At 43.3% G+C, this 26,143-nt stretch overlaps 1 protein-coding gene across 1 annotated transcript in view; it reads right to left on the bottom strand.

Moving 5' to 3' along the window:
* Positions 1 to 4,561: 4,561 nt before the first annotated feature.
* PCCB (propionyl-CoA carboxylase subunit beta) overlaps positions 4,562 to 26,143 on the bottom strand; it is a 548,767-nt gene continuing 527,185 nt past the window's right edge. The window contains exon 15 of the mRNA XM_085634345.1: positions 4,562 to 5,143. Within this exon, the coding sequence (XP_085490471.1) occupies positions 5,022 to 5,143 (122 nt within the window). The 3' untranslated portion in view covers positions 4,562 to 5,021. The remainder of the gene's footprint in view (positions 5,144 to 26,143) is intronic.

Raw genomic sequence — 26,143 nt, 5'->3', positions numbered from 1 at the left:
TCTTTGGAATAGCAAAGAAAAACACTCCTTAAACTGAAGCGTAATTTAACCTATGTGAATCAGGCCCTCAGAGATAATTCTACAAAAGTCTGTTATTAAAATGTATTTTGCCCACTGGAACGGCAGAATCTGTACTGGGTAAAGCCACCGTTACCATTACAAGAATGCTATGTTTGTGCAGCACATTGCAATTCATATATGCTCAAAGAACTGCTACATATGTTTTTGACAATGACATACACAACACATTAGATATGTATGTAACATATGGAGGTAGAAAATGTACACAAGGTCAGCCTTGACTTTTTTCAAGCAACAAATAGTAGTTATGAGAAACACCACAAACAAAAAGCAGGCGTGATACAACATAGTAACATTACAAACTGTCATACTAACAATGAATAGTGACAAGTCACAATCACCATAGCATTCAATTTTTATAAGGCCGTTGGTTCACTATTCATGAAACTCCACGTGCATTGCATCTCGGAAATGTATTTGTGATGCACATCTACCCATATTTGTTCTGAAAACGACAAGTCCCAGGATTTCTTGAAAAACTGTTACTAATGATCTACTGATGCACAGGCCGTATAGATTTTGCAGCCATAACTCCGGTTAAGGTAAGGTGACAAACACCACATGACAGGACATCTCATTCATATCAAACTTTATGACAAATAATACAGTTCATGTACTTCCCATCTCTCTGCTGCTCAAACTCCTCCAGCTGAACATGGAGGGTTGGTCAGGCTGTCTGAAGGACCCTCCTGTATAGTGGGGTCATGCGGGCTTCTGTAAATGGGGCTGGGAGGACACACCCATGATGTCCAGGGCCTTTATCAGAGTCTGGCTTTGCAGGTCCTCCCAGCGTTTTCTGCACATTTGTCCCTGCCGGTTGTACACACCCGCTGCACTGCAGTGCATGGCAATGTCCCGACAGAAATAGGTATGCGATGCATTGGTCAACTGGGTTTCATGTCCCCATAAAGCTGATGGTACTTAGCAAGCAGCCTCTCACTAATTATCTTTAATTCACTCTCGGTGAAGGGGGCGGGATGCTTTCTCATCTAGACCCTCAGCCATGTTGGGAGCAGGATAGATGAACAGAGCAGCAGAATGGAGGAAGAGGCTTCTCTGAGGTGAGGATGGGAAACAATGATCTAAAAACTGCTGACTTCAGCTTCCTTCAAGTCATTTTCTGTATGTCATATCCTAAATGGTATTTCTGCCTATGTCCGTAAATGAGGCGGAGGCTACGTACACAGGGAGGGTCATGTAGTCAGTTTGAGTATGGGTCATTTGGTATGGCTCTGGACTTGTAACTAACATCTATGCTATGCATATTGGAGCTGTATGGTGAGTGAGTACTTACTCAGAAACCAAAAGTTCCCACATTTGGCCGCTAACAAGCAGAGTGTAATAGGTGATCTGTGGAAAATTTTACAGATAAATACTGACAGACAACAATTTCCTGTCTGTATTCATTGTTAAAAGAGGAAATATAGAAAAAAGGATGCTTCTTGTAAGTGACTCACCTTGTCGCCCTTCATGATTTTACAGACCAACTGCTAAGAAGATGGACCTCATTCGGATTTAAAAACAGCTGACATTCCCTTAAATACAGGCATATGTTAGCAAAATGGGACAATAATCAGTATCAGTAGACATGTTTTTCAGTGGTGGGGTGGCATCTTCCCTGAGGACATTTCTTTTAGGAATGAATGAGCACTTTGAATAGGTTTTTATTTTCCACTTAACCAGGTAGCAATGAGAAACCATCCTCTCAAGAGCCTGTTCTTGTAGCTTTGATAGGATGTGGGCCTAATCAAATGGACGATGACAGTAACGAGCTCCTAATGAGGTTTCAGCTGATAAAATAAATGCATTATTTGGATCCATGACTGCCACTGAAGTTTTGTTTTTACCCCCAAAATCTTTGATTTTTACAACTAACTGTATACAGAGCCAAGATAAAGTCTCCTACCCAGAACAAAGTAACAGGGCCACAGTTCCCCAAATTATGCAACAGATTAGTGAGATACGAGTCTTGATTCTGATTAGTGGTGTAGACATTTAAGAAATTATAGGGCCGTCCCTGGTGGTTTCCCTCCAGATATACCTCCCCTCGTCTCTATCTTTAATCAGGTGTACTAATTCATCTGAGAAGTCTTTGTGCAGACCAATCATAACCCCCCCTTTCATAGTATTTGTAGAGATGAAGAACTGTGTGGGGTAGAGCCTATGCCTCATCAACTGTTTCGGTGATTCTCAAATGGGCAAACTACGTACGGGCAAGCTTCACGTACTACTCACCATACCCTGTGTCATTTACTTGGGAGTTCAGACCATTTACATTCTAGGTTATCAATTTTGCCATCTTGCTGGGAAGTGTGAGTGCAGTTTATGCTCAGCAACTCCTGGCTTGCCAGCTAAAGACAGTTGAACACACTGAAATCCCCTGCAAAAGGTCAAACATATCAATCGTCTTCTCAACTCCCTCCCAAACACCACCCTATCTCCCTTCCCCTCAAATCCTTGTCGAGCTTCAACCCCATCGCTCACCCAAATAGGAGAGCAGGGCCGTCTCCTGCGCGATGAGTCGTGCTGCAGATTACTAAGCTCCCCTCGCCCTCCCGTGCTCCAGAGAAGTTCGAGTCAAATTACCAACAGAGTAATTAGTAGCCCACATAAATGGGCGCCTCCCTTTGGGGAGATCCGATTGAACGTCTCACGTACTTTCAATAAAAACTTAAGTACAACCTACTGAAATATATAATATCTGGACTTCCTTACAGGTGGTGCATAAACTAACAAACGGCAAGGAGTAGCTAAACAGTCATGGTCATCATGTGTCTGCAGGCCTCCACCTCAATCTTGCAGGAAGGATCTCTCATCCCATGGGTGTCAGATTACTTGTGGGCTGCTAGGCGTGATGTTGCAGGTTTCTCCCACCTTTCCTTAGGTCTAACTGGTTATTCCTTTCCCTCTATCAGTGACTCTGGGCTCTCTCGCGAGGGCCCCAAAGTCTCCTGGGCCTTGTCCGGACTGTGTATTACATGAGCTAAGAGTTCAATCGAAACCATAGAGCAAATGGGAAGTATTGACAATGTCGCCATCACAGTTCTGCCGGCACTGGGGCTAAGGTTCCTCTCTTTTTCAGTATGACTTGAGAGGTCGTAGTATATCTCGATGTGTTGTTCTTGGAAAAGAAGTTGGTCAACGTTTTTTGTCTCTTTTGTCCCTCAGCAGCAAGGAGCCCAATTTAGCAATGATATCCCACGGTCTGGAGTTGGGGCAGGCCTTGGCACCTCAACTCTATGTGCAAGGACCATCGGGATCACTCTAAGGGAATATTGAACCATGCCATCAGTCTCCTCATTTTCCGCTACAAGTTGTCCGCCTTGCTACTAATTTCTTGCAGTTTCTCGAGCACGTCGCTCTTCATCACAATGTCCTTCTCGTTGGTCGCCACACTCGCCCGGCAACTGGATCTCTTTTGTACCTCCGAAAGACCGGAGGCAAAGTCAGTCTTTAATGCTCGCATTTGCATAGCTGGCTATTTTGTCATGGAGGTCCACTAAACCAGACTGGAAGCCCTCTTTCATGATTGGAGCTCCGCACTCCCCTTTTTTGGCAGCCATGATAGGGTCATAACACTACTGACATCCTGGGTGGAATGAAAATGCTTGTTTACAAACAATATGCTCCCAGCAATCTCCGGGTGCGTTTTAGCTGCTTGGACATGGGCCGACACAATAGAGGACATTTTTCCGAGGTCCAGGCGAGGGGCACGGAAATGGTGTCTTAAGTATTCACTGCCTCCACTGGGAAAGGCATGTGGCAACCCTTCTAGTCCCATAGAAAGGGTCTCACAGAGTGAAATCGGGCCCTGCGTCATGTCCAGCCGAGGGGTCATAAAGGCTGTCTATCCACATGTAATTCCCCACAGATTAGAATTGGGATCCTGGCGCCTAATGCGCTCTGTTGTGTCGCTCTAAGGGCTCGGACTTCATGCCAGGTGGTAACTGTGCATAATATCGGGCCCGAGAGTGCAAATTGCCTGACAAGCACCCGGGGAGCAGGCAAAAGTGGGTTTCAAACTTCTTATCCGATGATGCGAAGAGGGCACTCTTTTCTTCGGCTGTGCACATTACTCTAGCGCCAGCCTTATTTCCATCCCACCTTGTGCAGAGAAGGCACAAAGTGGTGGCCGCTACTTGGCGCCACAGTGGTGCCGATTCCAGGAACTTTGCGGTGCCTCTTTCATCTGGAGTGCTCACTCTGGCTGCCCAGGGATCGGATCATTTGTGCCTCACTGTACCAATTCTGATGTGAATTGGAGCTGTGGCGGGAGGCTGGTTACAGAGGTCCTGGCCAGGAGCTCATCAGCCAGAAAATATACTCATCCGCCTGCAGGTCACAACCCCGCCACTGAAGTTTTGTTGAAGGTTAGAGCAAATTGAAATTCGAACCCTGTGAAAGTTACATTTTGAGGAAGCTTTCATATCAGAGAAGGTCTTTCTCATCCAGGCTAAAGAATGGTTTGAGCAAGCCACTGTTAAATTTAAGAAACTTTTATTTTAAAGCGATTCAAAGAAACTCCAACCATAATGGAAGAGAGTTCAATCTTAAATAAAAACTATTAAATTCAATACATTTTGTACGAAACTTTGCTGCAAAATCTCTATTTTAATTAATCATAACTGATCAATAGATCTTTGATCCCAGGGGTAAAATAGCTTCAATATGCTACACAGAAAGCAAGCACAGGAACAGTCCACGTAAATATGCATTTGCAGAAGGAGCATTTTTTAAAGTCCCAATATAATATTTTTGGGCCAGTCGTGTTCATTAACAATTTGTCTATTTCAAATATGCATTCATATTATTTGTCCCATTTTTATAACTATTCTTCTTGAAAATAGAACTGGGACAACACGGTTGCTGTAGTCATTGCAGAGATGTCACTCCGCTATAGTAGTGCTCAGTATTTCTGTTCATTTCACCTTTCATCGTTTCTACAAAGGGATGTTGGCATGCTTCTTCCAGGGATTTGCTTGCTGTTTACTGGCAAGCACTTCCAGGTCACGGCAAATGCGTATTCGAGTTGTCGACGGTTGGATTATGTCATCAACAAATCCTGCGAAGATAACAGCATAAACTGATTTAGTTTTAAAGAAACCTCCAAGGATTTCAATCAATTGATCTATGAATCAGTTAGGCTAAACCAGAACAACAGCTGGGAGGAAATTCTGATGGTTAAGAGGGACAGTGGCTTAAACTTACCAGGCCACTTACATTGCGTTTCAAACCAAACACGAAGTTTCTTCAGGGAAAGAGTACAGGATAATTTTTTTTTTAAAACATTGGAACCATATACAGTATGACAACAAAACATTGTGAACTTAGATTAATTAAAATAATACAAGGATGTATTCATTACTATAGCTGAAGAGTAAAAATACACACTATGTGGACCATTCAGCCGCCTTGTACAAAACAAAAACAAAAAAAATCCACAAACAACAAAATCGGTCAAAATAATATTTAAAAAAACAGTAAGACAGCATAAAAGGTGAGATTAAAAAAGGTTACAGTACAATCTTCTCATAAACAGACTATGCTGACCAGCATAAACATTGAATGACTTGACCAACTGATGAAGGCAGGCTCAGGGTGCAAGTTAGTCAGCTATACAGTAGTGGCTTTTCCAGCACACAGTCTACATTTACACTTAATTTGCACGCGTCAGCTATCATAGAACTTTGTAGGGAGGGCTCTGAATGGAGTTCTTGCTGCAAGGGGCTGAAGACAGCCACATGACACGACTAACTAGCTTAACAAATGTTACTTCACACTTAAACTCAAGAATGAAGTGACACCTGGAAGTAGTCCACTCTTGAAGTGTCAAATCTGGATTCTGCGGTGGAGCAGTTCCACAGGTATTCACCATTGGTACTTCCAAAACTTGGGGCAAAAATAGAACTTAATATGTGGCACAACCTTCATTTGTCTTGCCTAGACTAACACAAACCTCAGGGTACAAATCCGATCTATCCAGGTTAACTGTTTCAGGGTTTCTCAGAGAAATGTCACAAGCTATATGTAACCTAAAATATCCTTTTGTACCAGACTCTTTGCAAAACAAAAGCTGCTTCAAGCAAACGTGTCGAACAAGGGATACCCAAGGGCTTTCCTGCATTTAGCCAGCAGCTGCTCTCAATGAGCAAACACAGGGCTAAATGAACGATAAAGGAAAGATCACCACCAATGATCCACAGCTTTTTTCTTTTTTAAAGCACAGATGATCCAAGCTATTTTCCAAATGACTAGGATTTTTCAGGCAATTAAAACAATCTAGAATTCTGAAGACCGGATTCTGCTCAAAACAGAATGACTCATGCCAAGTAACAAAAACAAATATTTTCATGTAACGGAGTGGGCACACATATATGGCACAACAGGGCCTCTATTACATACACTGTGGCGATTGAGGTGTGGTAATTTCTGCACCACAGGTAGCTGTAATCCCAGGACGTGGAATTACCATAGGATTACAAGTTATACTATATGACTCTGTTATGGAATGATGAAGAACTATGTAAATCAGTGTTTCTATTTGTCATTCCAGGCTATTATCTGGGGACAACTTCATCCAGGTATGACCTGGATAATATGTCCTCTGAAACACCAGTGGTATTATTGCATGTGTTATTAGTGCTTTAGATGCCAATTTGGCCGGAAACTGTGTTTGCCTGTGAAATCAGTACTCTGGGTTACTTTTAATGTGGACCCATATGTGCTAAGTCTCTCTAGGGACTCTTCTTAGGACTGTCCCAAAACACTTATTTTCCGTATTAATTTCCATAGGAAATTTTGAGAAGCAAAGTCAAAAAAGAATTTGCCAGGAAGTTAGAACTTTATTCAGAAAGCATGCTTTTCATTAATCGCGTAAATCTGTATAACCAAGAAGGGGTTAAAAAGATGGTAATATCTGAAATGTTAGTGCCAAGATGTGGCACAGCGACCAGAGCTGCGACTCAGGAGTTGAGGATCCAGGTTTGAGTCTCGGCTCAACATCCTGTGATTCTGAGCAAATCACTTAAATCTCCCAGTGCCCATGGACAGAGCCTGGATACCCTCACTGGTGATAAACCGCGTTATATAAATCTACAAATTACATATGCTCTTAGCGATTTCAAAGGGGCTAGTCAGTCCTGATTGACTGGCCACAAAAATAAAAATAAAAAAACATTGCAGCCATTACAGGACTCAGAGACATGGTCCATGCATCCTGAAATGGACTTAATCCATACCCAGACATATTACAAAACATAATATCCCACCAATTCATGGTTGAGATGTACATCAATATGTTCAGTAAAAAACTAGTTACTTACCTGTACACTATGGTTCTCCAGTATTAACATTCATAGATTCACATGCTTGTATCTTCCCCGTCGTCATGGTGGCAGTCTCACGGTAACAGAATGACCATAGCAGTACTAGAAAAAACTGCAGAGAAATAATCTCATAGGGAATCACATTATTTGGTAACCTAACCTCCATTATTTGGTCCAAAACTCAGCCAATCAGCTGCTAGCCCTGACATCACACTCCCCAGCAGAGCCATCATACCTCAGATTTCCAGCCCCAAGTGAGAGACAAGGATATATCTAGAGATAAAAAGGTTCTACCTGAAAAACGGGGAGGTGGGCAGGCCGCATGTGAATCTATGAAAGTTAATACTGGAGAACCATAGTGTACAGGTAACTAACTAGTTTTTTCTCCAGTATTGAATCTTTCATAGATTCACATGCTTGTATCAGAATAGCAAGCAGTACTTGTACCAAACTGTGTTTCCAGGATAGAACCCCATATTCCATGTGGGCTCTGCTCCTATTTCCAGAATATTAACAATCTTATAAGTATACTAATGCCAAGATAGTATTCAAGTATTGCAAGAGAATACAAAAGTTAAATAGACATATATATTTGCAATATGCATACCAGAACAAGTACATATATATATATATATATATATATATATTCACTGAAGAAAACATAGGTTTCAGGGGTGTTATAGTTAGCTGGACTTTTCACTTGTACAAAACCATTGAAATTCCCCCGTTATAGTTAGTTCAGCTAACTATAACTCGCGCGCCCGCAATGCACTGCTGATGACGTCACATATTACATCACTCATGACATGGTCAGTGACATCACTCATGACATCACTCATGACATCTCAAATGACATCACTGATGACATCATCCAGTGAATGTCTGTTTTTCTGAAAATTAAATATGTTTCATATATGTATATCTCAAGGTCGATGGAAGAATAAATGGGTATATAAGTGTCTAAATGGATGATTTGTTTTTGAAAAATTGATTGTGTAACTGACTGATTAAGTGTATCATAGTGAATACATGGCTTAGTGAGTAATGTTTAAATATGTAAATATCACAGGTGTGGCGGTGCGCGTATGGAAGATGGCGACCGACTCGCTGGGCTGGAAGGACAGGCTAACCCTCGCTACCCCATTGTTTGAATTGGAACGGTTGGGAAGACTCTGGCATACGAAGGGCTTTGATAAGTGGGATCTGATAGGGATATCCAAGGTGGGGGATGTGCTGCATAAGGGGAGGGTGAAGTCTTTCGAGGAGTTGCAGACTGAGTTTGAGCTAGGGCCTTCAGAGTATTTTAGGTATATCCAGCTGCGTCACGCCCTCCGATCAGTCCTAGTGGAGGGTGAGAAGGTGCCGGAGTCCTCTCCCCTTGAGGACCGAGTCCTTGATGGTCATATGCCCGAGAGCACGATTTCGCTCATATATAAGAAGTTGATAAACGTCCGGGCAGACTTGCTATTGGGGCTGAGAGAACAGTGGACCAGGGATGGCCTCGAGTTGGATAATGAGGACTGGCAGTCAGCGGTTTCTTCGCCTAAGGAGGTTGCGATCCCGTCGCGTCTGAGGCTGGTGCAGCTCAAAATACTGCACCGGGTGTATGTTACGGGGCCACGGCTGGTCCACATGGGATTCTCGGAGGATGGCCTGTGCAGAAGGGGATGTGGTATGGTGGGTACTTTCCTGCACATCATTTGGGAATGCGGGGTCATTGTGGAGTTCTGGAGGAGAGTCCATGCAGTTATGGGGGAGGTGACGGGCATTGTGGTACAGCCGGAGGCGCGGTGTTGCCTCCTGAACGTTTGGGGGCCCACTGATCTCGATGAGGCACAGACCCAATGGGTGACTCTGGGTAACATGGTGGCTAAGAGGGATATCGCGCGATTATGGGGCTCCTCGGGTCCCCCTACACTGACCGCGTGGAAGGAGAACATGGATTGGAGCATGTTTAGGGAGAAGACGGTCTACTGCTCTAGAGGTCGCCCCCGGAAGTGGCACGCCATCTGGGGGCGGTGGAACCAATATAGGGGGGGAATATGTCTTGCCCCGGATCTGGAACCTCCCGAGGAACAGCTTTCCCCCTGACCTACCTTCCAGCACAGTTTGGTTTAGGTACCCGTTCTGGGCCTCTGCTGTTCCCCTTCTTCCTCCGCACACAGTCTTATAATTAGTAGATGAGTGGGGTCCTGCCTCCCCTGGGGGCTTTCGCCATGGGATTTCAATGTTCTGCCTTGCTGGGGTTTGTTGTGTGTTTTTTCTGTGTTTATTTAAAATTGGACCTTTGCATTACACTTCGTACTGTATCCGGGACGCATTACTTGCAATGCTGCCGAACCTTCGGGCTGTCGGCTGAATAGCTGTGTCCTGAATTTCGAAATAAAGGTTTTCAAAAAAAAAAAAAAAAAAAAAAAAAAATATGTAAATATCTGTATCAGTCTTTCACTTTGTGTATAAGTGGCTGCATGGGTTGGTGAGTAGCTACATGGGTGTCTATATAGGTTATTAGTTGGTTTTTTGAGTATCAGTCTGAGTGTCTGCATGGTTCGGTGGGGGGTATTACGTAGTGTATAGGTGCATGAATGAGTGACTCACTGTTTGTATGTGTTGAAGACAGCATGTGTGCAGGACTGTATGGGTGGATGAGTGTGTGTATGGGTGTGTTAGTGAGTGAATGACTGTCTCAATAGTGTCTTTATGAGTAACTACATATGTTTTAAACTAGTATATGTGACTATTGGTGTATATAAGTGAGTATATGTGAGAGTGAGAGATTGAAAGAGTTCCTGTATGAATAAGTATGTGTTTCTATAAGTGATTGTTTAAAAGACTAAGTATGTGTAAGTTTCCGTAGAAGTAAGTGTGGTGGTGTATGTATAACTGTATATGCAAGTAAATGTATGTCTGATTCTTTATTAGCATGAGTGACTATATGTGTGAGCAACTCTATGGATGAGTGGCATTATGTAACAGGATGTATAGGTGTATGAGTACATATGATGAGCGAGTACATGTATGAGTGACTGTATAGGACTGTTGGTGAATGAGTGGATGTGTATGTGGATCTTAGAATTACTGAAGAGGTTGTTGTAACTGGTATTGGTATGTCCATTGTTTTGAAAATTTTAGTCTCTATTTTTGAATGTGTGTATCAAAGGTTATATTAGGGTGAGAGGAGGTCTACCACTCTATCACAAGGATGATGTCATCAGTGATGTCATCAGTGATGTCATGAGTGATGTCATGAGTGATGTCACTGACCATGTCATGAGTGATGTAATATGTGTCGTCATCAGCAGTGCATTGCGGGCGCGCGAGTTATAGTTAGCTGAACTAACTATAACAGGGGAATTTCAATGGTTTTGTACAAGTGAAAAGTCCAGCTAACTATAACACCCCTGAAACCTATGGTTTTTTCAGTGAATTTCTGAGGTTTTTTAAATGCTAATTCCTAACTAGAACGTGCCTGAAACCTATGGTTTTTGCTGTGAATTTCAAAGGTTTTTTTAAATGCTAATTTCTAACTATGCCTACAGAGATAGGACATGTGAAGAAAGAAGAAAAAATGCACAGAAAGAAAAAAAAGAAGTGCAGAAAGAAGCAACAGAAGTCCTCAAAGACGAAGAAAAGTACAGGAAGAAGGATAACGTGCAGAAAGAACAAAAAGAAGAGCAGAAAGGATCCTTGTTGCAAAATCATCCTGTACCCTCAACTTTTTCAGACGGATACTGGTGGTAACTGAGTCTGACTAAACAGTCCTAGAGCCAGTGCTATGTTAAAAGACACTTAGAATACAGTGAAAACACCTACATACACTAGGGAACATTATGCGTTGGGGTCCCCCTGTGATTATCATGACCTCCTCTGTAAGCCCCTAGTATATAATAGGGCAGGGGGATTAAAACTACCTCTTAAAACAGGCCACAGGGTGTTTTTGCACACGTTAACTCAGGCCCCATCCCCTCCTTTCACCACTGTGTAAACACGCCCTGTGTCCGTTTTTAGTTGGGAGATTAAGTTCATTTGAATCCTGAGGGTCCCTAGGGTCCAACTAGCCCACTAGGTACCTCCAGTAAGTGCCACAGAGCTGCGTTGCAGAGAGGTGTAAAAAGTGGCACAGCCTGGACCACCTCTCTGCAATGCAGCTCAGTGGCGCTTACTGGAAGCACTTGGTGGGCTAGTTAGCCCCCAGGGGCCCTCAGTATTGAAGGGAAATTATATCCCCAATTTAAAACGTGCCATAGTGCGTTTTTGCACACGTCACCTCAGGCCCCGTCCCCTCCCTTCACCACTGTGTAAACGCGCCCTGTGGCTTTTCTAAGTTGAGAGATTAAGTCCCCTTGAATCCTAAGGGTCCCTAGGGTCAAACTAGACCACTAGGTACCTCCAGTAAGCGCCACAGACCTGCGTTGCAGAGAGGTGTAAAAAGGGGCTTGGCCTCAGAACACCTGTCTGCAGCGCAGCTCCCTGGCGCATACTGGAGATGCCTGTTGGGCTAGTTGGCCCTCAGGGACCCTCAGTATTGAAGAGGAATTAATTCCCCAACTTACAACTCACCAGGGGGCGCATTTGCAGAGTGCTGCAAGGAGGGGGCGTGGCCTCCGGCACAATGCCAGTCTTTTATTTATTTTAATTTTTTAAGAAGGGGGGCTGTGTGGTTCCCCTTCTTATTCTAATTTATTGGCCCTGATGACCCCATCCCCCAGGGCCTGTCTCCTAATTATATTTTTTTGACCCCAATCCCCAGGGCCGGCCACTGTTTTTTATTATTTTTAAAAAATATATATTTATAGACACACCTCGGACATGCTGGACAAACCGTACGTACCTATCACCATGACGATTTGAGTGATATTCATTAAAAGGCGACTATGCATACAATGAATCCACTAGTGAAGCTCTGACATGTCTGATGCCCTACCGTGCCTAATCCCGGTAGACACCCTTGTCGTTTATTTATACAAACATGGGTAGCTATTGACGGGCACATTTAATACACATGCACACCAAGCCATTCAAAGGGGATTCGACAAAAATTCGACCAAAACTATGTAAGAAACACCCCTCACGGTTAATATAACACACATCCACTGCCGGATGTGTAATACTTTTTATTTTACTCTCTGGAAAGGGGACGAACATCACTTGAGAGTCACAGCGCGCTCCTGGCAGAGCCCAATGCTGTGTTACACCCACCATTGCCTGCCGAGTGCCACACACCTCTGTGTTGTATTCCACCAGCTAGTGCATATGCTATGGCACTCTCTAGCCCATGTGCACTGTAACACCACCCCGTGAATATGTCATGCCACACTTGTCTTCGCATGGGTTATATTGCCCCATCTAACGTGCCTTGCTCGATGCCTATGTTATAACGCACAGTGCTATGCCATACATATTACAATCTGGGATCCATATCTTTGTCACAGTGCATATGCAACGTTACACTCCCCAGCACATATTTTATATTACAACTTTAGAGACTAGTTAGGTTACACAACACTGCCCTGTGCATATTACACTCCAAGGCGCACATCGCATAGCACGCGCTAGTGCCTGTGCTATCTCGCGCTCTCCAATGAATCTGTCATTGCGCACAATGTATTGCATATTATATTTCACGCCCGGTTAATCTTATATCACACTTTTTGGTGCATAGTTTATACCATACACTATATCTAGTTTTCATTTTCAATCGTGCTCTCAGGACTATGTTCTATATAACACTGTGTTCACCTACCCTTTTCACGGGCATTACATTTTGCGATAGGGGGTGGAGGGTCAGGGGGTGTTTCTGCCAAGTGAGCCCGGAGTCACAGTCACAAACGTCCTCTTCTTCCTGAATAAAAGTGAGATTATGCTGCATACTTGTTCATATTTTAAGTAGTTCGCACAGACACACGTTTTAAAAACAATAAAGTTTCTAATACCCGCCTTCTCTGAACAGTTAGCTTGCTGCCCCATCTCCCTCCTCCCTATCCTCTGTTGTGTGAATCCATGGAATAGCCTCCTCCCTCCTGCCATGCATGGTCTGATGTGCTGCCACTGCCCTCAATTTAGTATAATGTACCAGTCCCCTCCTCCTGCCCTCCATTGCCCAATTCTATGCCCCATCATTGACCTCCTGCTTAAACTCTGTGCTTAGCTTGCTGCCCCTATTCTCCTTCCCCCTGCCCTCCGATGTCTTTGTGCATGCCCCTGCTCCATCCTTTTTGGCCACCATGTTCCATGGACCTGCCACTCCTATCTACTCTGAGTGTTCTGTTGAGCTGCCACTCCCCTCCCACCTGCCTAGCATTGTCAGATGACTGTCCCTGCCACCTCCACCCTGCCTGTCCACATGCCATGCCCCTATCCTCTTCCCTTTGTCCTACATGGTCCATTGTACTGCCACACCCTTCTGCCCTCCCTGGTCTGTTGTGCTGCAACTGCTCCTCCTGCCTGCCCCGTGCGGTCTGTTGTGAGGCCCCTTCCCCTGAACTTTCTTGTCTGTGCACAGTCCTAACCCTCCCTTCTATCCTCCATCGTCCTTTGTGCATGCCCCTGCACCCTCCTCCTTGCCCATCATAGCCATTGTGCGGCCACTAACCCTCCCACTTGCCATGCATGGTCTTCTGTGCTGCCATGGCCCCTCCCACCTTCCCTGTGTGGTCAGTTAGCTGCCCCTGACCCCCTCCCACCTTCCCTCCATGGTCTGTGTGTATGCCATCACAGACTCACTGTTGCTCTTCATGGTGTGTCTTGCTTCTAGTGCCCATCCTGCCTGACCTCCATGGCTATCTTGCTGCTCCTGCCCTGCCCCCTTGCCCCCAGCCCTCTGTTTACATGTGCAGACCCCTACTCCCTCCCTCCTGGCTTGTCTGTTCCATTGTAATGCCCCTGATCCGTCCCTCCTGCCCGTTATGGTCTGTTATGCTGCAGCTTTCTCTCCTGTCTGTCCATTATGGTCAGCTAGCTACCATTGCCTCTTGCCCCTCTGTTCTCTGTTGTCCATGTGCATGGTCCTGTCCCCTCCCTCTTGCTTTCTATGGATTGTTGTGCTGCACTCCCGTCCCGGATGCCCTGTGTGGTGTATTGTGCTGCTGCAAACCCTGATGCCTGCCCTGCAGGGTCAGTTTTGTGCACCTCTCCATGTCCCTCCTGTCCTCTGTTATCCAAGTCCATGTCCCTACCCCATTTCCTTCCATGATCCAATGTACCATACTTGCGAACATTTTGAACTTGGTAAGAGGGAGATTTTGAAAAAAAACTGGGGTATTGATTTTCCCCTTTGAGTTACATTGAAAAAGAGGAGATTGTAGACAGGAGACAGATCAAATAAAGCCCATTTGAGCTTAAAAACATTTGACATTTCCTGGCTGAATCGGGTCTGTTGGCATGTATGGTTGTACTACCATTGCCTCTTCCTTCTGCCCACAATGGTGTACTACATTGCCACAGCCTCTCTTGCAAGTCCTGTATTGTTGGTTTGTTGCCCCTGCCCCCCTTTCCACTGCCCTCCATTGTCTGTTGTGCTGCCACGGCCCTTCCTGCCTGCTCAGTGTGGTTAAATTGTTGCCTTTGCACCCTCCTACCTGCCTTCAATTTTCAGAGTCCGTGCCCCTGGCCTCTGCCTCTCAACAGTATCCCAATGAACAACTAGATTGCTAACATTCTATATTTATTACAAAAGTGTGGAACGCCTGACGTCATCTTGATGTAATCAAAACTGTAATACCTAGAGCATTTCCTTTAGAAATTACATATATGAGAGGGTCTTATTGGCATCAAAATTATGGTTAGTGCTCTAAAAGACTAAAATAAGGACATATTTTCTGAGTTTTCAAATAGCGACAAAGCACTTTTAAATTATTTGTTATCTTTATGTTTTTTTATCCAGTTGACCACTTGATTAAATGTTGCACTTAGGGGAGAGGATGTGGTGTTACTTCCAGAACTGCAGACTTTGCAACTGGGGAACCAGGTTGGAGTTTCTGCTTCAGCTCGACATTCTGTGATTCTGGTCAAATCACTTAGTCTCCCCATGTCTACAACCAAAATGAATTTGTTCTTGTGTGATGTAACCAATGCTCATGTAAAGCACTCCAATACCTGACAAGTCTGCACTATACAACACTGCAAAAACACAAAATAATAGGTGTTTTGCACACTTCTGTCATTGGGCTATATTTGGGCTACATCTGGGTGATTTTGGGCTACATTTGGGCTCTTTTGTCTCCGGTGGCCATCTTGGGAGATTTATTTGTTATGAAGTTTCCTAATTTCTTCATGTACTGCAGTCTCCTCAGTAGGAAATGCTTTCAGTTTTTTTACTTTGATTCGATCATGAAGGTATTCAGATATGTCACACATTTGCCATAAATTCTGAAAGTTAGCACTCTAGTTGCTCATTAGATCACTGTAGTAAAACTGTTCACCATGGAAGTCTGCTCCTGGTATTAAAAGTGCATGTTTCAGTCTGCAGGTCAGAATTTTTTAATGAAATAGAAGAGGATTTGAGAAGTCACTCAAAATGTGCCCTCATTTTCTTTCTTCAGCATTAATCATAATTTCTATGGCAAAATGAACCCCCTCATTGTGTTCCTTTTTAAATTAAATGTTTTAAGTGTTACCAGTTTATTCCAATCAAGATGGCTTCAGGTGTGCCATACTTTTGTCATAATGAAGACAGTAAGCGCTCTAGTTGTTTTTAAGAACACTCTGGGACATTCTGTCATTGGGCTATACTTGGGCTACATCTGGGTGATATTTGGGCTACATTTGGGCCCTTTTGTCTCTGGTGGCCATCTTGGGAGACTTATTTGTTATGAAGTTTCCTAATTTCCTCATTTACTGCAGTCTCCTCAGTAGGAAATACTTTCAGTTTTTTACTTTGATTCCATCAAAAAGGCATTCAGATGTGTCACACATTTGCCATAAATTCAGAATGTTAGCACTCTTTTGGCTCATTAGATCACTGTAGTAAAGCTACTGCTCACCAGGGAAAACTGCTGCTGGTATTGAAAGTGCATGTTTCAGTCTGCATGTCAGAATTTTTTAATGAAATAAAAGAGGATTTCAGAAGTCAAAATGTGCCCTAGTTTTTCTTTCTGCACCACTAATCATACTTGTTATGGAAAAATGAACCCCCTCATTTTGTTCCTTTTTAGATTAAATGTTTTAAGAGTTATCACTTTAATCCAAGCAAGATGGCTTCAGGTGTGCCATACGTTTATCATAAGTAGGACTGTTAGCGCTCTAGTTGTTCTTTGGAACACTCTGGGAAGCTGCAGTAGAACACAAAGGAATCAACTGACAGTCTCTGCCCTTGTTGGATGTACATGTTTTACTGAGAATGTCAGACTTCATTCTCACATGACTGAGAAAGATAATGTGAATTTACAGAAAAAAAGCTCTCAGTTTAGTTTATAGATCACCTTCCAAACCTCTGTGGGAAAAGCATGAGAAAATATTTTTCTCTCAATCATGATATCCCAGCAGAAGGCTTTTTCACATGGTGAAATCACCTTAGAACATACCACAATTCCTAAAATGAGTATGGTACCATCAACAAATGATTTATAATGTAACTAAAGTCTTAAAACCTTCTATTAACTGCAATGCTTTTTAATGAGGTGCTATCATGTATATTGGTCCCAAGATGGCTGCCAACACTTCTTGGATGAAGTGCTGACAGCCAATCAGATCTCAGGATGAGATGTGTGGTTAGGCTCCACCCACATATATATATGATTTTACTTTGGATTTTCTCAGGAACTACTGAACAGATTGACACCAGACCTGCAAAAGGCACTTCCCTGAGCTGAGGACTACCTCTCTGCCAAATTTCAAGTAATTCTGTTCAGCCGTTCGGGCTGTACCTTGGACTAAAGGTCCCTATGGAAAATTGCATGGGGAAAACGCGTTTTGGGACCCCCCTTTTTCTCAGCCCCCGCTTGACGAATCCCCCCGAGACTTTCAGGGTAGGAGCAGAGCGGAGCGCCCCACCTATTTTGAAAATTCCGTGACGATTCGTCAACTGGTGCCAAAGTTATTCCAAATAGAATGTTGCAGATTTCCTATGGAAACACAGTCCTAACTATAACTATCTACTGGCGACCGCCAGTAGATTATATATATATATATATATATATATATATATATATATATATATATATATATATATATATATATATATATATATATATATATATATATATATATATATATATATATTGATAAATACCTTATTGAAATAGATGGCGTAGAACTGCTTGTCCCACTGCTGCATCCTTTTTCCATGCTACGTCTACACAATAGTGTCTAGTGAACGTGTGCGCATTTTTCCACGTCGCTGCCCTGCAAATGTCTGGCAGAGACACTCCTGCAAACAGAGCCGTAGAAGTTGCCATCTTTCTCGTAGAATGCGCATGTACCTTGGATTGTAGCGGTTTTCCAGCTTTGACATGACACAAGGAAATGGCCGAAGTTATCAATCTCGAAATACTGGATCTGGACAGCGCCAAACCTTTTCTGGGACCAGAAAAAGCCACAAAAAGTTGGTTTGTTGTCCTGAAAGATTTCGTTTTATCAATGTAGAATTTCAAACATTGTTCAATGTCTAGAGAGTGTAGGGCTCTTTCCGCAGATGAAGAAGGATCTTTAAAGAATGTAGGTAACACTACAGGTTCATTCAGATGAAAATTGGATGGGACCTTAGGAATTCGTTCTAAGGATAACGCTATCCGGTTGGAATTGGAGAAAAGGTTCTGCAATTGAGAAGTCTTGAATTTCGCTGACCCTTCTTGCTGACGTGAGAGCTAATAGTAAGGCTGTTTTCCATGAAATAAACTGTAAATCTGCGTTATGTACTGGTTCAAACGGCGGTTTCATGAGCCGTGTAAGAACCGTATTAAGCTGCCAGGAGACTACTGGGCGTTGCACCGGGGGAAACACTCTGAAGAGCCCTTTGAGAAATTATTTTATCACTCTTTGTGACCAAAAAGATGGATGGTTAGGAACTCTCCTATATCTTGAGATAGCGGCCAAATGCACTTTTATAGATGTACGTGAAAGTCCTGATTTAGCCAAACTTATAAGATACAGAAGAATTTATTTTTAAGAGGCATTAAAAGGATGCAGATTTTTAGATGCGTACCATTGACAAAATCTCTTCCATTTTGCCATATATGTTTTATTCGTAGAGATTGCCAGAGATCGTGAAAGAATATCTCGGCATTCCTCAGAAATATCTAAGGATTGGAATTCATGTTCGTGAGGTTCCATGCTGACAAGTTCAGCGATTTAAAATTTGGGTGGAGAATTTGACCTTCGTTCATAGTGATCAGGTCCTGCACTAATGGGAACTGTATTCTGGGTGCCACTGATAACTTGATAAGTTCGGAGAACCAAGCTTGCCTTGGTCATGCAGGGGCTATAAGAATCAATTGGCACGGCTCCGATTTCATCTTCCGTAACACTTTCGATATCAGAGGAAAAGGAGGGAATGCGTACGCGAACATACCTGTCCAGCGCATCTGTAGTGCATTGCCCACGATCCCTTTTGCGGAAACCTGCTTGCAAAGTGTTTGCATTTTGAGTTGTGGTGGTTCGCGAACAGATCCAGCGATGGGGTGCCCTATAGATGAAATACTCTGAGAAGCTGACTTTGATCCAATTCCCACTCGTGAGAAACACTGGATGATCTGCTCAGGACATCTGCTCTTTTGTTGTTCACTCCTGGAACATGCTGGACCTAAAGTGAGATGTTGTGAAGCAGTAACCACCTCCAAATCTCTTGCGCTTGTTTCAACAGGAGTTTTGACTTTGTACCCCCTTGTTTTAATAGGTAAAACATCGATGTTGTGCTGTCTGTTTTGACAAGTACTGTTGAATCGCGAATTCTGGGGAGAAACGCTTTTAATCTCAAGAAAACAGCTTTTAGCTCTAGCAGGTTGATGTGAAGGTGAGCTTCGCGGTCTGAGCAGTGACCCTGTATTTCGAGGTCCTGGAGATGTGCTCCCCAACCTTGTAGCGATGCATCCGTCATCATAACATAGTTGTGATGCTGAGGTTCGAAAAGTAGACCTTCTGTCAAATGCTTTCTGATTTTCCACCATGACAGATCCTTTTGGATCTGAGGAGTGAAAGATCCGATCTTCGAGGGACCCTTGAGATTGAATCCATTGTTTGTCTAGGAGCTCCTGAAGAGGCCTCATGTGTAGTCTGCAATTGGGAAGTAAGGGGATACAAGAAGACATCATCCCCAATAAGGATTTGTAGATTCTCACAGAAACGCATTTTTGTTTGTAGATGCGACGCCAGGTTTATGATTTTCTGAGTACGCTCTTCTGAAGATTAATCTTTTACTTCCTTTGTGCGAAGCATGGCTCCCAGAAAATGAAGGGACTGAGATGGCATGTGGTGCGACTTTTCTAGATTGATCCTTAGACCCAGACGACTGAAGAGATCCTTGCAACATTGCAAAGAGCGCTGGGTTTCCTGGAACAAAGTACCCTTTATGAGCCAATCGTCCAGATATGGGAAAATTTGGTGACCTTGAAGTCTCAGGTGTGCTGCTACTGGCACCATACATTTCGTAAAGACCCTTGGCGCCGACTTCAGGCCGAATGGCAAGACTTTGAACTGGTAGTGGCGCCCCGCCACCATGAAACGTAGATACTTTGTGATTTATATGAATCGGGATGTGAAAATAAGCATCTGAAAGGTCCAGGGATGCCATTTAATCTCCCTTGCAGAGAAGTAGGAGTATTTCTTGCAGGGATAACATACGAAAATATATCCTCTTGGTGAATTTGTTCAAACCTCTCAGGTCCATTACCTGCCTCCATTTCGATGTGTCTTTTCTTTATTAAAAATAAATGCGAATAAAAGCCTTTCCCTCGTTGAAGACGCATAACCTCTTCTATTGCTTCTTTTTGTAAAAGGGACATAATTTCCGCTTTGAGGGCTGATAGATGTTCTTGCTTCCTGTGAATAGGAGGATGATTTGGAGGCTTCTGAATGAATTCCAGGGTATGGCCTTGTTGCATCACGTCCAGTACCAATCTGTCTGTTATCGACAGCCATTCCTGATAAAAGAGAGAAAGGTAATGATCCTTGAGGTCTGAGCATGTGGCAGGCGCTTTGACAGAGTCACTGTCGTCTATTAGATTGTTGCGATTTACCTCTCGCAGAAGACTTCCCTCTGGACTGCTGCGGATACGGGATGTTAGAGGATCGAAATTGTTGGTTACTTGAAAATTGACGATACCCCTGCTGACTGTATGGCTGGTATCTGCTGGACTGGTACGAGGATCTTTGATTATATTGTCCTCTAGATCCTCTCTTCCGAAAGGACTGGAACCTGCCCTGCTGAAGAGATCCCAACGCTCGTGCAGTGTCTGTGTCAGCTTTGATACTTTGAAGAGCATCATCAACGTGTTTTCCAAAGAGATTTTCTCCGAACGGCATGTCAACTATTTTTGTTTGTACTTCCGGTCTAAAAGAAGTGGCTTTAAGCCAACCTTGCCTTCGGAGGGCCACTGCACACACCATTTGCCTGAATGCTACAGAAGACATATCCATTGCAATATCTATTGATCAGATGCCGCCCTAGCCCCATCTTGTAAAATGGCGGCCGCTTCTTCCTTCTTATCCTCCGGCAGATGGGCCAACAAAGGTGCTATATCTGACCACATCTGCCTATTATATCTACTGATAAGAGCAAAAGCATTTGCAGCTTTAATGGAAGCTGCTGCCATTACAGCAAAACGCTTTCCCGCACCATCCATTCGTCTTCCTTCCTTATCAGGAGGGGCTGCAGAAGTGGCAACTGGTTTTTTTTCGATTGTCTGAGCGGCTTGCATCACTACAGACTCTGGCCGCGGATGTTCAAATAAGCAAGCTGGAGACTATTCTGGGGCTCGATATTTTTTCTCTATTCTGGGTACCGAGGCAGCAACCGAGGCCGGATTCTTCATTATTTTCAATCCCTCGTCCCAAATGTGATCAATAATAGGAATCGAACTGATGGACTTTCTTGATTCCTCTTTAATATCGTAGAGAAAACACTCAGATTCTTGTACTGGAAGTGGGAGTTCAAATCTCTTTGAGGCTTTTTCCATAATGTCATGGAATCCTCCAATATCCTGTGGAGGAGAGTTTGCTGGCGATGGTGAAGGAGACTGCGTTGTAGGTAGAATGTACTGATCCCATTCTATCCCAACTGGATTTTCCTGAAGGAGTTCCCCTTCTTCTGATTGCTCTGCATCACTCTCCGCTAAATCATCCCTGATTGTAATAATTGGAGGAGATTGAACCTTTTGCGCTGAGAAAAGGGGAGGAGGTTGAGATAGTTGAACTTGAGTAGGACCAGTTGAAGACTTCGAGGCTGGGGCGTTAGCATCAGGAAAACATCGGTAATAATCGTTGATCATGAGACGTAAGTCAGTCACTAGAGAAATTGGCATGGAGACAGATTCTTCTCTCACATCAGGCTGTGCTTCTTCCTCATCATCATATGATTTCTGAAAAGACTCATATCTTTTTGACTCATGCACTGGACGATCTTGGAAAGAGAACACCTCCTGAACCTCTTGATATTCTTCATCATCCGTTTCCTGACTCTCTATCTGAAGTTGGGAAGGACTATATGCCACTCCTGATGACTTCATCCTCTGACTGCAATTCTAGCAGATTTGATGGAGGAAGCGGAGAAATTTTTGTCCAGCCTGTAAAATCTGAAGATTTCTTCATCGTCGATGAGCCCGTCGACGGTGGAATAGACTTCAATGACAACGATGTCTTTGCTTTTGGAGAGTTAAAAGACGTCGTCGACGAGGAAATACGCATTATCGTCGACGAGGTCATAGTCGACGGAGTCGTCGTCGAGGTCGCTGTCGATGGAGTCGTCAACGAGGTCGTCACCGGCCTTCCCGTCGACGGGGTCGTCGACGAACTTTTCTTCGACGACGATGTTTTAGTCGTCGACGCAGCTATCGTCGTCGAGATTGTGGTAGTCGACGGAGCTGTCGACGTTTTCTTAGCAATCAGTGTCAGCGACGCCCCAATCTTTGTAGACAGAGCTGAAGACACCTCTCTTGACTCTGAGGATTTTTTCAGAGGAGTGTGAGGAAGAGAAGACGAAGAAGCCTCTTTGTCTTTAGTTGTCTGCTTTTTAAGTTCCATTTTTTCCTCAAAAGCAGATTTCCTCTTTTTAGAAGACGGAGTATTAATTTCCTCTTCAGAGTCAGAATCTGAAGTGACCTTTTTTTGAAGCCACAACAGTAAACGTGCATCCCTATCTCTCAGAGTTTTTGCAGAAAAGGTTCTGCAGTGTTTGCAGACTTTAGGCACATGTTTAGGATGAAGACAGTACAAGCAGTTCTTGTGGGGCTCTTCAGAATACAATCTAGGTTTCCCACAGGATCTGCAGGGCCTGAAGAGCCTCCTTTTAGAGCTTTCAGCCATAGTAGGTAAAGATGTAACACAGTACCTTAAATCCAGAAGAAAGAACTTTCAGTTGAAAAGGTCAAAAGTTTACTCAGGAACAAAACTGAGCAAGGCTCATGGAGACTCCTTCTCACACAAAGGCGGTTGGAAATCTGAGGTATGATGGCTCTGCTGGGGAGTGTGATGTCAGGGCTAGCAGCGGATTGGCTAAGTTTTGGACCAAATAATGATGAGGTTTGGTTACCAAATAATGTGATTCCCTATGGGATTTTGTCTATGCAGTTTTTTCTAGTACTGCTATGGTCATTCTGTTACCGTGAGACTCCCACCATGACGACGGGGAAGATACAAGCATGTGAATCTATGAAAGATTCAATACTGGAGAATTAACTTAGAATAGTTAAATTGCCCAACTAAGCAGACAGATAAATATCTGTATTACCATAGGCATACTTATTTGTGAAACATTCATGCTTTTATAGATTCAAAATATTCTCTAAGTATAGTGCCGCGACTTCAAATGCGTGCACTTACCCTTGTACGTTTCTGATGTACGATGTCCTGGAGAATGGTTCCGGCTCCTAGAACAGCCTCGCAAAATGACTTTCACAGGAGTTGAAGAAGAACGAGGCCGCAATGTCTCAGAGGACCGCGACAGACATGCCGCCAGCAACTTCATACGGCGTTCCTTGAGCGTCTTCGGCTTCAGTCTCTGGCAGGAGTCATAATCTTAGGAATCGTGATGTTCCCCCAAATACCACATACAAACGGTATGCAGGTCTGTAACCGACATCTGTCGAGTACAGGTCCCCGAGGCTTAAAGCAGGACAACATTGGGGAAAGGCAGATTATTCCCACTGACAAAAGCTGTCGTAATAGGCCAAGAAAAAAACTGCCTGAGAAACCGCTTCTCCGGATTCGCGAGGAAGTGTGAAAAAGAACAAACAGACGTCCGCGTGCCGAAGGGGACATATATGACTCCACAGAAGTCACAACCGGAGTCGACATCTTCACAGAACCGTACAGCGCCGTCCCCCGGCGTGCAGAGGTACTGCTGGGAACTTTTCAGATCCGGTCTGAAGCCTGGGGAGAATTCAAAAGTTAAGGAATCTGTGGCTAGGTCTATCAGATACAGAGGAATACAAAAACAAAATGAAATCTATGCTGGACGTTCCTGATCATTTCTGTAAAATCAGAGCGGACCCAGAAAGGAAAATCGAAAACCGAATCCTTACCGTTACAGAAGAGGCAGCTAATAAGGGAATCATCAGCAACCAATAATTTGAATTCTTCAATCGGGCCCACACCCAGCTACCCCTTTTCTACGGAGTCCCCAAGACCCCCCCCCCCCCCACTACGCCCCACTGTATCTAGCATTGGGTCAGCAACACAATCCCTATTGAAATACATTTCTCAAGCTATTGGCATGTGCCTTACCGGCATACGTCAAGGACACGGGCCATACGATGCTGAAGTTGGAACTGATTTTACTTGACCCTCATACTGAGATACTAGTCACCATGAATATCGAGGCCCTTTATACGAACATGACAAATCAATAGGCGATGGTTCGATGGAAGCATTAAGGACTATACTTGACAGTATATGTGTAAAAGAACACCATGATTTTATACTCCAATGCCTTGCCGGGGGAAAATGTATTTGCATTCGATGGGACACTACCAACAATCCAAAGGGGTAAGCATGGTAGTTGCCTGTGTCCCCAGTGTGTCAAACCTCTATATGGGCATTTCAGAGGATAACTAAATATAATGAAGTAGCCCCATTTTATGAGAGCATACAACAATGGATCCAGATATATCGACAATATATTCTTTCCCTGGAAAGGGAAGGAGTAAATAATGGAGGAATTTCTATCAGGGATCAACCTCTGTGACCCTCATATGAGATTCAGTCCCAAGAAAAGCAAAGAGAAGGTAGAGTTTCTGGATATTTGGATATCACATCAGAACCTGCGAATTCAAGATTCCATTTTCATGAAGCATGCTGTGCACAATGAATCTTTGTTCAACAATAAAAAATAAACAATATTTGCAAAAATTAAGAACATCTTCACAATAAATGATTTTTGAAAATGTCTGAATTATGAAACAATGTTTATCAAATAAATAAGCAGAGTTATCCCCTAGTAGACTAGTTGGAGTTATAACCAAGCAATTCGCGTGGAGTTGGCATTTTTTTTTTTTTTATATTGTTTTTTCCCCTGGTATTGCCTTCTCCGTATTCTGTGTTAAGTTGGCTTGAAGGGTGTGCACATCAAGGGTGTGCACATCAAGAATGTCAAAACAAGGTTAGGTCCCACTGAGGCATCACAAATGATTTGGAAGGAAACATGGGTCTAAACTTTGGTGAACCTCATCAACAGCGGGTGTTTTAAAAAAGGCCAGTTTAAATCTGATTTTTCCAACTTTTGAAATACGCTCAGAGCCTTGAGAAATTATTTTTGAGGCAAAATGTGATGGCTGTTTTTCAATGTAAAAGATGCTTAATTTTGAGCACTGGCCTATTAGAACAAATAAATGCAGCTTAAAAAACTTACAAGTGTTTCATAAATTAAAGAGCTAATCCAGTGTTACTGTTTTGATATGCTATCATCTGTTTGAGGTTTATTTCTGAATTACACCTCTGGCAGATCACTTGTGTAAACATAAGCTCTTCATTATTCTTAGCTGGTCAAGTACCGGAGCCATACTTTCTTTGGATGTGCAACTCCTATTCCACTGATACGGTTAAAATAGTTGGTGTATTTGTACATTGGTACTGTATACAGAAGAGCTTGCATTTTTACTTCTTTAATTTTTGCTGCACAGTCTCTTTCCAATTTGAATGGTCAGTAAGGTTTGAAATTTCAGAGGTACAACGTAATGTTTTCCCTGTCCGTCTTTGTAGCCAAAGTTTTTTGGTGTAGTCTTTCGAGACCAGAGATCCTCTAGAAGTTAATATTCATTTTAGTGCTGAGCTTTGGTATAGGTATGGAAAGCATTTCAAGGCTGACCCGTGTCTTAGAGTCATGACCCTTTCCAAGACCAGTGTTCATGAAGTCAGCCTCATCTTTTCTGTTACTATTCTTACTGAAGAGTGCAGGTGCATCCTTTCTCACGAATGGCACCTGCAATTCTTAAAATGTAAAAATACATAAATATATGTTTGCACTTTGGATGCAGTGCATCTGTCCTTCATTTTATTTTTATATTTCCATTACTTTTGAACTTTCTCCGATCCTTTTATACAAACCAGTGTTGCGCATCAGAGGCCTAATATGGAAATTAGGTACTAGAACT

Source organism: Triturus cristatus, chromosome 11, assembly GCF_964204655.1.
Source record: "Triturus cristatus chromosome 11, aTriCri1.1, whole genome shotgun sequence".
Taxonomy (NCBI): domain Eukaryota; kingdom Metazoa; phylum Chordata; class Amphibia; order Caudata; family Salamandridae; genus Triturus; species Triturus cristatus.
Note: the sequence above shows the minus strand (reverse complement) of the source record. Positions and strands in the feature narration are given on the sequence as shown.